General features: G+C 40.2%; 1 protein-coding gene across 1 annotated transcript in view; it reads right to left on the reverse strand.

The window, feature by feature from the left end:
* Nucleotides 1-7,345: 7,345 nt before the first annotated feature.
* IGSF11 (immunoglobulin superfamily member 11) overlaps nt 7,346-16,729 on the reverse strand; it is a 137,632-nt gene continuing 128,248 nt past the window's right edge. The window contains exons 6-8 of the mRNA XM_027105287.1: nt 12,220-12,342; nt 11,264-11,330; nt 7,346-9,662 (exon numbers count right to left, since the gene is read on the reverse strand). Of these exons, the coding sequence (XP_026961088.1) occupies nt 9,218-9,662; nt 11,264-11,330; nt 12,220-12,342 (635 nt within the window). The 3' untranslated portion in view covers nt 7,346-9,217. The remainder of the gene's footprint in view (nt 9,663-11,263; nt 11,331-12,219; nt 12,343-16,729) is intronic.

The raw sequence follows: 16,729 nt of genomic DNA on the forward strand, positions 1-16,729 counted from the left end.
TTGAGTTCTGTCTATGCCACGCCAAATTTGAGGCAATGCCAAGACTTTTAATATTTATCAGCCATCTTAATGGAGTAGTCGTCTATGACAACACGAGTAATACTGTTGGCTCTACAGTTTACTAGCTTTGTGACCTTGAGCAAATTACTTAACCCAAAGCCTTGGTCTCCTCATCTGTATAATTAGCATGACACTAAACTTGGAAGTGTGTCCTGAGGATTAAATAGGATGCACGCAAAGTGATTAGCATGCTGGCATACAGCAGGTGCTCTATAAATGCTAATGTTTTCCCACCCTCCCTTTTAATTCTCCTCAGTGATTTAAAACTCGATGGTAACCAGAACATAGATTTGCTATTTGGGGATAAAATGTGGGAAAATAGGAAACAAGGGTTTATTTGGTCAGACAGACAATAATTGCCAAGTCTTTTCCTTTCTCTTAAACCAAAAGAATCTCTAAGGGCTAGTTTATATGCAGCAGCACTCAAATAGCATCTCTGGCAAGAAGAGTTGGAATACTGAGTAGGTGTAAATGACTTAACTATAGCCTGGAAATGTAAGCTTCCGAACTACTAATAATAATGTCTAATATTGAGTGTTTACTATAGCCAAACAATATGCTATTCACTTTACGTCCATTATTTCATCCAATCCTCACAACCTCAAAGGTAGCTACTGTTATTTCTATTTTTTTAAACCTTTTTTTAAAAATAAATTTATTTATTTATTTACTTGTTTTTGGCTGCGTTGGGTCTTCGTTGCTGCACGCAGGCTTTATTTGTGCCGAGCGGCGGCTTCTCTTGTTGCGGAACACGGCCTCTAGGCGCGTGGGCTTCAGTAGTTGTGGCTCATGGACTCAGTAGCTGTGGCACGTGGGCTCTAGAGTGCAGGCTCAGTAGTTGTGGCGCATGGGCTTAGTTGCTCCACAGCACGTGGGATCTTCCCGGACCAGGGCTGGAACCCGTGTCCCCTGCATTGGCAGGTGTAATCTTAACCACTGTGCCACCAGAGAAGCCCTATCTCTATTTTTTTTAACGTATTTATTTTATTTATTTAATTTTGGCTGCGTTGGGTCTTCGTTGCTGCACATGGGCTTTCTCTAGTTGTGGCAAGTGGGGGCTACTTTTCGTTGTGGTGCGCGGGCTTCTTATTACGGTGGCTTCTCTTGTGTGGAGCATGGGCTCTAGAGAGCAGGCTCAGTAGTTGTGGTGCACAGGCTTAGTTGCTCTGCAGCACGTGGGATCTTCCCGGAGCAGGGCTCAAACTGGTGTCCCCTGCATTGGCAGGTGGATTCTTAACCATTGTGCCACCAGGGAAGTCCCTGTTATGTCTGTTTCATGGATGAATTTGAGCCTTCTTGAATTTTGTAACTTGTCCTATAAAATGGACAATTGCAATGCATCCATGTACATACACATGGACATATAAATTTGTCCAAGCCCAAAATGCAAAACTGCTGTAAATGTGATGAACTTGGGGAGCAGTGATGGATGGTATAGAAATGTAGCTTCAATGGAAATATTTTTAGTCTAAATTATCTAGTTATCCAACCTGCCAAAATTAGTCAACTATCAACTGAACTCACAGTGTTAAATACACAGCAGGCACTCACACCTATTGCTTTAATACTTTTGTCTCTATCATTAATGTCTTATAATTAAGTCATAATTTTGTACCCTGCCTTTACCTAAAATAGGGACAAATATCTTATTCACAAGGGAGCTGTGAGGAAAAGCTATAAATAACTATATACACACAGAATTTACAAGCACCCTTTCTCTAGATTGCATTCATCTTCTCCACATTCTGCTGTGAGATTGAATATTATTTTACTAAACACAAGTTAGAGGGCTGTCTGAAAGAGGACCGTTAGAAGGCAAAACAACCAGGACCCCGTATCTCTCCTCCAGACATGCGTTCACTCAGACAGGAGGACTGAAAAACACGGGTTTCTTCCAAATCACCGCATTTAGTATATTATCTCTACAGCTTTCCCAAAGAATACTGCATCTCTAGTATAAGAGCAAATGCCACCCAGGAAATTGGTACAATCATTTGCCCCTTGGATGAATGATTCTGATGCACCATTACTTGAGGAATTTACTGATATCTGACTACTACTTTTAATACCTGAGATTAAGAGACCAACCCTATATTTTCAGTTTCATCAAGTTAGCATGTCCTTCAAGCATTTTCTCTGAGTGAAGCAATGTGCTAAGTGTTGTGATGACCACCAAGATCTAGAAGAGATCATACTGTCTGCCTGAACTTGTATATATATCCATTCATATACTTGTGATACTAAGTGTAATTATTTGCTGATTCCTCCTGTAATATGAGCTCCTCAAGGACAGCTTATTTTCTTGCTTATTTTCTGTTTTTATTTCCAATACCTAGAACAGTGTTTAGCACATAGTAAGGGATCAAAAATGATTCTGGCAAGGCTTCCTTGGTGGCACAGTGGTTGAGAGTCTGCCTGCCGATGCCGGGGACATGGGTTCGTGCCCCGGTCCGGGAAGATCCCACATGCCACGGAGCGGCTGGGCCCGTGAGCCATGGCCGCTGAGCCTGCGCATCCGGAGCCTGTGCTCCACAATGGGAGAGGCCACAACAGTGAGAGGCCCGTGTACCGCAAAAAAAAAAAAAAAAGATTCTAGCATAACTCAGTTTATAGTCCAGCAGAGGAGTTCAATCATGTATACAAATACAGGAATATAATACGGATTATGACAATTCCCTCAAAGTTAGTAAATGTTATATGGCTTGTGAGAAGAAGCAGTGACTTCTCACTAGACTGAAAAAGAGAATATTTATGGAAGATAGAGCATTTGAACTGGACTTGTGGTACAGGAAGATTTGGGTGGGGATAGGTGGAAGATGTAGAAAAAAATAAAGTAGGAAAAATATAGAGGAAAAAGGAAAAAAGAACAAGCTAATTCAAGAAAAGATAAACGGGCCTGGAGTAAAGTTTGTATGTAGAAGGCTAGCAGGAGTTGAGAATGGAAAGACAGTGAACCATTTCTGGAAGGAATGGAATGAGTCAAGCCAAGGAGTAAGAATTTTATTTAAAACACAATTGAGAATCCTCAAAGCTATCAAATAGTAGAGTACTACAAGATGTGTTTAACTGCTGATTATTTTAAAAAGGCAAGTTCCAGGATTTCTGGTTCCAGCCAAGATGGAATAGCCCCATTATAAGTCCTATTGTAAGACAGTCTTCCCTCTTACAATGAAAAAAACCTGGACATAACACAACACACAAGCACAGGAAGACTCTAAACAGTGGAAGGAAGACACACTTCCTAGGGACCTTGGCAACCCCTAGTAGGGGAGCGGAGCCTACACTCACACCCAGCACCAATGAAGTGGAAAGAGGTGGTACAGGTAGGGTAGTTGTCATTCTACTTCCTCCTCCCCCTCTCCCCAGTTTCAGCAGGCCCAGTGGGGAGGGGAGCCTCCACCCCACCTACCATTAACCAGTGAGGTGCACTCCAGCTCCCTCCCCACCTCCACTGATGTTGGTGGGGGCAGGGTGGAGTTGAGTTTCTGTTGCCCCCCTGCAGCAGCAAATGGTGCAAGTCAGCACTCTGCTTCCTCCCTCCTGGGTGTCAGCAGGAGCTGAGCTTACACTTCCACTTGAAGGCAGCAGCATGGTGTGCTCCACTTTCACCAAGAGGGGGAAATCGAGCTGAGGGGGAGTCATCCTTCTACACCCCTGCATCTGCAGAGAGACCATGTAAACACTCCACTTCTGCTGAGGCGGAGCCTAGCAGGCAACTAAACATATACACCCATCTGGTCCTTGTGCTACACCTCCACAAAGAGAATGCCTGCTAAAAAATAAAATAAAATATTAAAAAGTTTCCAGAATCTCATAATGTAATATCCAGATTGTCCAAGAGAAAATTAAAAATCACTCATTACCCTAAGAACCAGGGAAATCACAACCTGAATGAGAAAAGATCGCCAATAAATGCCAACATCAAGACGAATCAGAGAAGATTTTTAACACAGCTATAATAAAAATGTTTCAATAATTCTTCAGTAAGCAATTATGAATTCTTTTGAAACTAACTGAAAAACTAGAAAATCTTGGTAAAGAAATAGGAATGAAGTAATAACATATGCTACAACATGGACGAACCTAAAAAATATTATGGTAAGTAAATTAAGTCAGTCACACACACACAAAAACATACACATATTGTATGATACCATTTATATGAAATCTCCCAGAGTAGGCAAATCTATTGAAACAGAAAGTAGATCAGTGGTTACCTGGGGCTGAAGATGGCATGGAAAAAGGAGTGACTGTCAGTGGGTACAGGTTCTTTTTGGGGTGATGAAAAAGGTCCTAAAATTAAATTTTGGTGATGACTGTGCAACTCTGTAAACATAATAAAAATTACTGATTTGTACGCTTTATATAAGTGAACTTTGTTATGTAAATTATATCTCAATATAATATAGGTTGAAATTTAAATTACTAATTAAATTTTCTTTAAAAAAGGAATCAAATGTAAGTTATCAAACTAAAAAATACAGTGACTGAAATTAAAAAGTTGCTGGATGGGCTCAACAGAAGAGAGGAAACAACAGAAGACAGAAATCAGTAAACTTGAGGACAGATGAACAGGATTTACTCTGAACAACAGACAGAAAATAGACTGAAAAAATGAAGAGAGCCTCAGGAGCCAGTGGAACAATAACAAAAGATTCATCATCAGAGTCTCAGAAAGATTTGAGAAAGAGGGTGGGACCGGAAGAGTATTTTAAGAAATAATGGCTGAATACTTCCCAAATTTTTCAAGGGTTGAAAGAAAAGAACTGTCAACCATGAATACTATACCCAGTGAGGAATGAAAGGGAAATGAAGACATTTTTGGACAAAAGACAACTAATAGAATTTTTTGCTAGCAGACCTACCCTTACAAATTGGCTAAAGGGAGTTCTTCAAACACAAAGGGAATGATAAAAAAAAAAAAAGGAATCTTGGACCAACAGGAAAAAAGAAAGAAAAACAAAAAAGCACATATATGGGTGCATACAATAAATTTTTCATGAGTTTTTAAATTATGTTTCATGATTGAAACAAAAATTATACACTATCTTATCAAGATAAAGATATTTAAAAGTGGGGAAAGAAAAGGAATATATATGGAAGTAAGTTTTCACACTTCACTCAAAGTGGTAAAATCTTGATACAAGTAGACTGTGATATGTTATATATGCTTATTGTAATACCTAGAATAAACTTTTAAAAATAAACAAAGTGATATACTCAAAAACACTGTAAATATATCAAGAAGAGATCCTAAAAACTGTTCAAGTAACCCACAATAAGGTAAGAAAAGAGAAATAGATAATAGGAAATAGAGGAGGAAAAAAACGGAAAACAAAAAAGAAAATAGGAGCTTTAAGCCCTAAACATATCAATAATTACCTTAAATGTAAATGGTCTAAATATACCAATTAAAAGACAGGTATTTACAAAGTGGACACAAAAATGTAATCCAACAGTGTGCTGTCTATAAGAAACTCCCTTCAAATACAATGACAGTGATGTTATAAGAGTATGCAGACATTAATTTTTTAAATGCAAGAGTAGTAAATTAATATCAGAGAAAGTAGACTTCAGAGCAAAAAAAAATTACTAGAAATAAAAAGGGACATTACATAATGGTTAAATACTTAGGGATAAATCCAACAAAACATGTACAGGATCTGTATCCTGCAAATTGCAAAATGCTGATGAAATAAATCAAAGAAGACCTAAGTAATAGAGACAAAACATGTTCATGGACTGGAAGACAATATAGTAAAGATGCCAGTTCTTCCCAAACTGATCTATAGGCTTAGTGCAATTCCTATTAAAACAGCAAGGTGTTTTGTTGGCATAGACCATCTTATTCCAAAATTTATATAGAAAGGGTACAGGACCTAGAATAGCTAAAATAATTTTGAAAAAGAAGAATAAAGTACGAGGAACCACTCTACTAGGTGTTAAATATTGTTAATTAGCTACAATGGTCAGCATAGTATTGGTGAAGGAACAGACACAAAAATCAGAGGAATAGCTAGAGAACTCAGAAAGAGACCCACACATATACGACTAAAATGATTTTTTCCAAAGGTGCTAAAGCAATTCACTGGAGGAAGAATAGACTTTTCAATAAATACTGCTGGAGCCACTATACACTTGGGCATTTATCTCAGAGAAATGAAAACTTACGTTTACATAAAAACCTGCAAAAAATGTTCACAGCAGCTTTATGTGTAGTAGCCAAAAACTGGAAATAACTCAAATATCCTTCATACCCTTCAGTGGGTAACTGGTTAAACAAACTGTGGTATATCTGTACCATGAATTCTACTCATCAATAAAAAGGAATGAACTATTGATACATGCAACTACTTGGATGAATCTCGAGAAAGTTATGCTGTGTGAGAAAAAGTCAATCCTCAAACGTTACATACTACATGATTCCACTCATATAGCATTCTTGAAATGACAAATTATAGAGATGGAGAAGAGATTAGGAATTATGGACTTGGGGAGGAAGGAGGTGGCTATGACTATAAAAGAATAACTCAAGGAATCCTGTATCCTGAGTGTGGTGGTGGCCACACAAATCTACACAGGTGATAAAATTCCATAAAACTGATGCACATGTGCGCATGTGCACGTGCGCGCGCACACACACACACACACACACACACACACACAGCAGTGCATGTACAATGTTGAAATCTAATAAGGTGGATGGATTGTATCCATATCAGTATGTGACACTGTATAACAGTTATGCAAGATATTACCCTTTGGAAAAATTAGGTGAAGGGTATATGGGAATCTCTATTATTTCTTATAAACTGCATGTAAATACATAATTATCTCAAATAAAAAGTTAAAGGAATGACCCAATATACATCAAGAGCTACAATCATGACCATAACTTTCTGAACTGAAACTTGGCAACTCCAGTTCAGAAATCATCATTTATCTACTCAATACCCATATTAGGCACTGTGCTAGGTGACAGAGATACAGGGTGAAGAAGATAGCCATGGATCCTGTCTTCATGAACTTCCAGATAAAGAAACATGAAAATGGCTCAGTGTATGAAAAGGATCATCACATCTTCAATCACACATGTGATAAATGGACTCAAATTTCTAATGATAAGAGTAGAGTTAAGTAATTTTTGGAATACTATATGCTCATTAAAATTATTATAAATACTATTTAACAGAATGGAAAATGTTTACAACATTAAGAGAACACTAAGTACAAAATCATATATTCATTAGTATATGACAATTAATGACAACTTGTTTTTATATGAATAAAACTTTTATTGAATTTTAGATAATTAGAAAGAATAAAGAAATGCAAGATAAATGCTTTCTAAACAACATCTGATAGTATCATCTTATCTGTCATGGCATTTTCACTCTTCTTTATAAAAAGTATAGACATTCATTTATTTAAATTTTTACAAAGTCAAGAACCGTCAAACGGAAAAAATAAGTAATGCTAAAGTAAATTCAGTTCTTCATCAATATTGGAATGATTACAATGGTTAGGTTCTGAGCTTAGCCCTCTTGGAAAAATAGTGTATGCAGCAGCTGTTGGTTTCCATTATTCACATAAGTCTGAAAACCAGAAGGCCACTTCCTGTGACGACTGTGCTTGCAGGAAAAGAGGGCAAAAGCATAGTGGGAAGAGGGAATGAGAGACTACATCGGGGAAAGAAAAGATGCTCTTATCCAATCCCGGGGTCAGCATCATAAATAATTTAGGAAACAAATCTGGGAAGAAATCATTTGTGTTGCTTAAAGTGTGATTAAGGCGAGAGAGTCACCGATACAAGCACAGCCAGATCTACAGAGCACAAATAGAGTGGAGAGTCTGCAAATTACCTGGTGAACTCCCAAGGCCAGGTAATTAATCACAAAGAATCTCTTTACAGTGGTGTAAAACGCATCTGGGCAAAGTTGCAACCCTGAGCTGCGACAAGAACAGGGCAGAGCCTCCCAGGAGCATATCTGAAGACATCCCTTTTGTCTCAGTCTTATCTCTTTTGCAAAAATAATCATTTTGAGAAAAACAAAAACAAAGCAACTCCTGCCCTCCCTGTAACAACCCAGCAACCTCAACTTGTCAAACAAGGAGAAAGTTATCTACCCCAGTACAGAGGCATGGGGTGCTGCCCTCATTAAGAGTAACCTGGTGTGACAGCAAGGGAGACCTGGACGGCCCTGCTCTGAGAGGCTGCCAGGAATTCCCTTCCACCCTCCTCCCTGCTCCTGTGCTGCCTGCACGACCTAGGTCTTGCTGCCTGCCTGCCGGGCTCCACGAACAAGCTCACTGGACGTGGCGTTGACAGTAGTCTTTTCCTTCCTAACCCAATGCCTCTCTCGTATTTTTTTTTTTAAAAACAACAGTTTTCTTTTAAAAAATATTTTCCCAGGAAATAATGAACAGTAACTGTCATGGACCTATAACAGACCCTAGAAAAACATAGACAGGCAATAATCTGTCAATATAGCAATATTCCAAATATGAAATTCATGGTCCAGGAAGAGATAAATAAATAAATATGAAGGGGCTCCTCAAAGAAGTTTATAGTTTTCACCCATTCCTTACTGAATTCTGTTGGTGTAAAAAGTTTTGATTCTACGATACAAAAGCCAGCCCTGCTAGGACCAGTGTTCGCCATTTATGCCATTCGGCCCCCTACATCAAGAGGGGACGGGGAAAGGCAGGATGTAACACAGGGTTGCTCAGTATGTTTCTAAAGACACCTATCTTTTTAAATAATTTCATTATTTAAACTCCATCTGGCACTTTAGTCTCTTGAAAAATTATTACGTTAGACATGAATTAAAAAATAAGCCCATCTGGACTGCAGTTTGGGTTTTTAATGCTATTCTGCTCTTCTACCTTTTTCCTTGGCTTGGCACATCTGTGAGATCCAGCGTTTTGAACAGAATCCTGGGACAGCTGGGGTGGGGGAACGAACAAGTCTTCATGCCGGAGCACTCCAGTTCATTTTACCAATCTTAGTGGCCGGGTCACAGCCCTGCCTCCTTCTTTGTGCTTTTTACTAGGATCATTGTCAGGAAAGTGTCTTTCCCAACACGCCACCACCCCGCCCCCCGCTGGAATGGGGGCTCCCTTGGCTTCTTCTCTGCACGCTCCATCTGCTTGCGTCCTAGACCAGGGAGCCAGCCCGACTCTGGGCTGGAACCATGACAGGGACAGCACCAATGCGCTCCAGGCTTGCTTGGCTGATGGTGTAGGAGTGTGTGTACTGAGCCCGGGGCTTCCTGCTGACTGAGCCATTGCTCCTGGACACGGCCTGCGGCGACGACCCTCTGTTGGCTGTCACTGCCAGGGTCTTCGGTGGGGCTGGGGCCAGATGGCTGCCGTTGGCATAGACGGATGGTATGTTGGCGTGGCCCGAGTGGAGGGAGAAGGACTGGCGCAAGTCACTGAAGTGGTTGAGCGACTCTGTGTTTCTGTGCACTTTGGGATTGTTGCTCCAGCAGCGGCTGTTATAGGTGTTGGAAGAGGTAAATGTGTTGCTCTCTGAGGAGGACACCTCGGTGTGAAATGCTTTGGCAGAAGAAGGACATTTAGGTGGAAGATCATCCTCTCTGAAAACGAACAAAAATAAAGCTGTTGTTAGGATTTACTTGAGGTTTACCCTACCTACCTGCCCAGGACTCTGTCTTCCCATGTTCAGGTGAATATGTCTGTGAAATTCAAACCCTCAGGACAGACCACACTATCATGAAAGCAAACACGGCAGTCCTGGTGGCCTCGGCTTTGATATTCATTCCCTTTAAGACAATGCTTAGGAAAAATTCTCCCTCAGCTTCTCAGTCCCCAAGAGTAACCAAGAAAGTAGTATCAAATCTCTCAAAAACTGTGTCTTCCAATATAACTGAAAAATATATGTGTGTGTGTGTCTATATATATATATATTTTTTTTTTTTTCCTCTAAATAGGAAAATAGTTCATGAAGAAATCCACCGAACTAGCTGCTGTGAAGCTAGGAAACCAAACTACGGGTGTAGGAACTTCAAAAAACTATTAGCATTGGCCTGATTTTATTGCCTTTTGGGGTTTGAGAAATCACTGTGGTATGCTGATGAGAGGTTTTTCTCATTAATCTTACACTGGGATGAAATCTGTCCCTGCATAGGGTCCAAACCCTTAAGAATTATAAGAGGCTAAGAGAAGTCATTAAGTTAATTTAAGATGTTAACTAATTCAATTACCATTTTCTGAGTACCAGGCATTTTACTAGATGTTTCACGTGAGAAAAAGACAGCTCCTCTACCCAAGAAGCCTATGGTCAAATGAGGGTGACAATCAATGCAGGAACATCTGCAAGTCTTAAAGGTTGGACAAGGGCCTAAGTCAACTTATGTGAGGAGGTGATGCCTGGACTAGACTTAAACCAGACCAAGGAATGTACTGAAGAGATGGATGCAAAGGGAAGGAGTATATGGTCCAGGAACAAGGTGGAGGCTACAGGAAAGGCCCTGAGGCATGAGACAAGACAACAGACTGGAACACAAAGTGATCAGGGAAGTTGTGAGAGATAAAAGCAGGGAAGCAGGTAAGGGTCAGATTCTGAAGGGCTATGTATGTCATGCTAAGTAGACTGGAGTCATTAAAGCATTTTCAATAAGGTTATTGATGCGATGCCATCTAAGACTGAGCCTGAACCCCCATATCTCCACAATACAGCAAGAGTCACCTTCCTTTCAAGATCATTTGACATTGTTTCCTTAAGATGTTCATATTCTTGACTGAACTGTTTTCAACCAAGCCATACTGCTTTGGTCTATCTGTACAGGTGCTGTTCTTTCTTGCTTTGTGTTTGCATCATTTATAAATGCCAATATTAAACACATGTTCTAAACTCACTTTTCTACTATGGCAGCCACCTAACCCCACCCACCCTGAAGCTATGGGAGGAAACGGGGGAATTCTTCACTTGTGTCCTCCTAGTTGGGCACATGCTAGACTACCCTACCCACCTCCCGCCTTTCATGATCCAGTAAATAAAGCTGAGGAGTAAGTACCATGAGGAAGAGTGATATAACATACAAGAAACTATCATTTGGCCACTTTAACTACCTTGGTTAAAGTCATAAGATTAGCAAAGAAATCTTAGCTGCCAAAATGAATAGAAATACAGACACTGGCTATGCCAATGTCAGGATAAATTATCTGACACACAAACCTTATTTCATTAGGAATTTCTTCTTCCTCCTCCGCTTTATTTTTGCTTCTCCAGTAAAAGAATGCCCCTAAAATTAGTGCAATGCAAAAAATGATAATAACTGCACCAGTGCCAATGGCTCCAGCTATTAGTCCAATGCTCCTGGGCTGGGCTGCAAAATATATTTAAGGTATATTTAAAGAAAAAAAAGGAGAGAGAAAGAGAAATAGAATATGCTCACACAACTTCATAAACATAAAAGGCTACCAAAGAATTTTCTTAAAATGTGCAAAATTGCCCACTGTATTGTATCCATTTAAAGTTAAACCTCACTTAATTTTCTGTATCCCCAGTGGCTAGGACTAACACACAACAGGCTCACAAACATTTACTGAATAAATGAGCAATTCGTTCAATAAACGAACAGCTGTAGGAGAGCCACAACCAGGTCAGAGCAGGAAAAAGACCGTACCTGACTACTTGCCTGACCTGCCCCAAATGAACCTGGCAAGCAGCAGGATAACTTGCTACCTCATCACAGCCAGATCATTCCCTTTTGCAGCTGGAATTCAAACAACCCAGAATTCTCAACTAAAGAGAAAATTTCTGCACTGCTTATGTATGACCTGGGCACCCAACATTTAAGCAGATATAAGGGATTAGGAAAAAACACAAGAAGGTCTTGCCATGACTGTAAGATCATAACAAATTTTTAATATGTCTATAGCACTATATAATCAAACTGATCTGATTCTAATGATCCTGGGAAGACATTTTATCATAAAGAAGAAGTCATATTGCTGAGGCTGAGAAGTATACTAACACATCTATTAAATATCTTCAGTAATGATTAAAATCAAAAGAATTTCTATTTAATCGTCAAACAACCTCTAAACAAGCAGAACTTTTCATTCCCTAGTTTAACAAAGATCTTGGCATTCAGACCCAGAGTGGACATCAGAATTTTATATACTTACGAGAAATAACCTGGAGATCCAAAAGACAGGTGCTGGTCCCAATGGCATTAGAAGCCACGCACTGGTACAAACCTGATGACAGGGTGCTGATGTTCCGGATGGTGACTGTTCCCTGGACCTGGTCTGTCACAAAAGTAACAGTCAAGTGAGGATTTAGGAAAGAAAATAAGAAAACCAAAGAAATCAGCAGAAGACTATAAAAAGAGATAAACAGTGAAGAGCTATCAATACCTTTTTTTGGAGAGATGTTTTTGGTTCATGAAGGTTAAAGACTAAAATAATAACATACGTTAAAGACCAGGAGCTATAGAGGCCTGTCCTAAATAAGGGCAGTCTTAGAACTTAATCTGCAGATTAGTGTGAGGTCCTAAAGGTGAGCAGCCTTCCCTGAGGAAATGTTGGCTAATGCCTATTTTAGAGAATTTATGATCAGAAACACCAAATTTTAATTCTGAGGAAATGCAATAACATACAAAGTTAAACTCATTATAATAATGTCTGCTTCATACTTGATGGAAAACATATCCTCTCTGTGCTCAAGGGTGTAGACTGCTACTCCCTTCCAACAACCACGATAACCATTTGTGTAAGTCCAGCTCCTCCAAGGAGTGGACACCAAGACAAGCAGGAGGTTTACTGGAGGAAATGGCAGTAAGGGAAATGGAGAGGAACCTGGAGGAAGCAAGGAGAGGCTCAGACTGCAGTACAGGTCTGGCCCCCGTGAAGGGGAGAGGGAAGGAAGGAGGCAGCGTCTCAGACTGCAACACAGCCTTATGGAAGTTTCCACCAGGCTGATGGGGAGTCCTTGAGCCAAGGTCACCTGTTAAAGGCATCTTAGACTTTGCAGGAATGGGCCTGCATTAGCAGCCCCACTGTGCCCAGTGACTGGCTGGGAGCTGCCCAGGCAAAGCACGGCCTGGGTGCGAAGCAGTGGTGGATGCTGCGGGAAGCCACTGGGGCTGTCAGTCAATTACGTTCCCACAGCAGGAGATCTGAGCCATGCATTTTCCAGGTGACCACACTGATATGACCAAGAAATATTGCAGTGGTTCACATTTTAGTAACTTATCAACATTAGGATAGTTGATTTATTCCTTACAAACAAAACACAAATGACTTACAGTGATAATAAAACCTAAGTTAATAGTTATTACTACGTGCCAAGCACTGGCTAAGCTTTTACACGTATGATCTCAATCTTTACACTAACTCTTAGCGGTATTGTTATCATCAATCCCATTGAACAGATAAGGAAACCGAGGCTTTACATGAGTGAAGATTACACAGCTGGGCAACAGGAAATGAACAGAGGGCTGTCCAACCTCTAAGCTCAGGCTGCACTGCGGTCTCCCTCAGGCAGTGCACAACTCTTCCAGCCACTCACCGCTCAAAAAGAGCAGCAAATCAGGAAAAGCCTCCTGGTGGCACACTGGTGGCACAAAGTCCACATACTCCTAGGGCAACACCTGGAGCTATCTCTACCCTGTGCTGACAACTTTTACATGAAACTAAGATTTAGTCACCTAGTTTCTTCTGGTAACCTTCATTTCTATTTAGATCAAAGGCAGAAGCAGAGTCATTTAACCAATAAATATTTATTGAGCACCTTTCTGTGTGCTGGGTAATTTTTGAGGATGGTTATATCATGATGAACAAGACACACACCCAGCCCTGTACCTTAAAGAGACAAGTAGGTGAGAAATCACAATAAGTGGGGTAAGCGCCATCACTAGAGGATACAGGGTGCTTAAGAGGGGCATCTAGTGAGGATGAGCAAATTCTGAAAGACCCCCAGGCAGCAACCGCCCTCAGGGTTATCTCCCTGCCTTCTAACATTATATAGTGGGTAATGTTAACAAATGACTCATCAAACACACACTGAAATTAACTTCAATATACAGGCCAGGGAAGGGAGGGTTGGGTTTTTTTTTTGCCTTTGTTTTTTAATGGGAGCATTTAAATGGTCGAACCCATACTACATGGATATCTTACTGACTTATACTTATGTCTTACTTGGACATTTGTACTGTACACACCCAAGTCAATATACTTGGTAGTTATTTGGTTCACACTTGTGTGTTATTTCCTTTTCCTTAAAAACAAACAACTCTCATGGCTACCAATGTATGAGGCTTTTCAGTGAATTCACTCAGATAATTGGGTCCGTCTGGAGGGAAACTGTTTTCTCCTCCTCCATGTTCTATCTGATTTCCCGTGCTCTCCTTAACCATCCCTCCTATGTGCTCCCCAGCACCCTGTAATCCCTAGTGCTGGAACTTACCCCATTATTATAATTTCTTGCCTACTTGTCTCATTAAGATAAGGGACTCTTGTCTGACTTGTTCTCACTGTATCATCATCCTCAGAAATTACCCAGCACACAGAAAGGTGCTCAATAAATAAATAAATGGGCTATCTTCTCAAGTGTCTATTGTGTACCACATACACTGCACTAAGAGCGTTACATGTCTCATTTAATCTTACAAACCTTAAGTTTTATATTCCCTACTTTTCAAAGATGAAAAAGCTCAGAGAAGCTATGCCATTGGTCCAAGATCACACAGTACACAAGTAGCAGCACAAAAAATCAGGTCTGTCATGTCCAAAGCTCATAACCACCATACACACACTTGACTTTCTTGTAAGGTATTTAAAACCACAATATTCTGTGGGATGCATCTGTAGGATATTTCCTAACCTTGCAATCAATGTCCCAATGCTATGAGTATTAAACTAAGCCATCTGTCTAACTCCACCTTCAATACGTTAGCAAATGTCATCATGCAAGAAAACCATAATCTCTGGGCAACTAACCCCACAATTTCACACACTGTGTTGTTGTTTTCCTAAATCCTGAAATTCTAGAAATTTGATCAGCTCACACCAAATCAGTGATTTTGTTGACACTTCCAGAGAGAGAATTTGGGAAATTTTTAACAGCTGATCTAAGCAGCATTCTGGCACGCAGAAAGAGGTAAACTGTAAAGATTCTAAAATAAAATAAAATGACAACTTCAAAGAAAAGGTGAAGTCACTGTTCTTTCCTCCTCAGTGAGGCTGACACACCACGTCGGAGTGAACTCAGAACGTAATCAGAGAATGGGACAGACACATGAGTAAGACAGGTCTAACCAGAAGCAGAAGAGGGCTGCTGAGGTAGTCAAGGCAACAACGCACCTCTGCAGCCAGCACCTGACTGCTCCCTGCCACGGGCACAGGGCCCTTTCTGAAATGAAATGGGCTCATTCCTCAATCTGTCACTTCACTTGGCCTGCTCTGGAGCAGAGTAATTTGTTGAAATGAAGTTAGAGAATAAATATTCTTTAGATCTTCTTTGTTTTAAAGAATAGGGGAAGTTCAACAGTGTGGAACTGCAGTTTGGAAAGCAACAAATTGCATCACACCCCAGTTCACAGCAATACTGTATCCCACACAAGCTGTGTACCTGGACCAGAAGCCCTACAGAATTTAGAGAGAAATAAATATAAGTGCACATTTCCACTTCCATCCTTTCTCCTTAGCTCCAGAACCACTTCTCTGCTGCCTAGTAGACGGTGCACTGGCTAAGAACATGTGTTCTAGACTCAGGCAGCCTGGGGCGGAACCTGCTCTACCACCTGCTAGCTAGGTGGTCATGAATGTGCTACCTCTTCTGCATCTATGTTTTTGATTCCTCGTGTGTGACATGGAACTGCCAACATGCTTCTACATCACAGGCTACTGTGAGGACTGAGTGAGATAATGCATAGTGCCTGGCAAGGCTTCCATGTTGGAATTCCCTCTTGGCATCACTTGGGAAATTTGTATCTTTTTCAGATTCATAAGAAAAATCAAGAAATTGGGAAAATGTTGAATGTCTCCAAATTCCAATAAATATTAATACTTAGGATTTGAGGTTGAGAGATCAGACTTCCAAAATCAAATTACTCTATATTTTATATGATTTATGCATTTTTATAATAATAATGCATGATCATAATAATAAACAGTGAGTCATCTCTTATATAAAAATTTCAGAAGTACTCTGTAGAAGAAAATAATGAATACATGGTTTATTGTTATTTGAACCAATATATTATAACATACTATATGTTTCAAAAATATGTAAAAAATTATCTCAACCAGATACAAACATTTGATGATAAAAAATAGTAAAAATGGGAACATTAACACAAAATAAATGCCAAAATAAAACCTATTTTAAAATTCAAAGATAATATCACAAATACTTAATTTTTTTTTTTTTTTTTTTTTTTGCGGTATGCAGGCCTCTCTCACTGTTGTGGCCTCTCCCGTTGCGGAGCCCAGGCTCCGGACGCGCAGGCTCAGAGGCCATGGCTCACGGGCCTAGCTGCTCCACGGCACGTGGGATCCTCCCGGACCGGGGCACGAACCCATGTCCCCTGCAATGGCAGGTGGACTCTCAACCACTGCGCCACCAGGGAAGCCCACAAATACTTAATATTTAAACTCTGTCATTCTAAAAGAAAATTTAAAAACACTATACAGC

Source organism: Aethalodelphis obliquidens, unplaced genomic scaffold, assembly GCF_003676395.1.
Source record: "Aethalodelphis obliquidens isolate GAN/ISIS:26980383/991018 unplaced genomic scaffold, ASM367639v1 scaffold1, whole genome shotgun sequence".
In the NCBI taxonomy this organism is placed as follows: domain Eukaryota; kingdom Metazoa; phylum Chordata; class Mammalia; order Artiodactyla; family Delphinidae; genus Aethalodelphis; species Aethalodelphis obliquidens.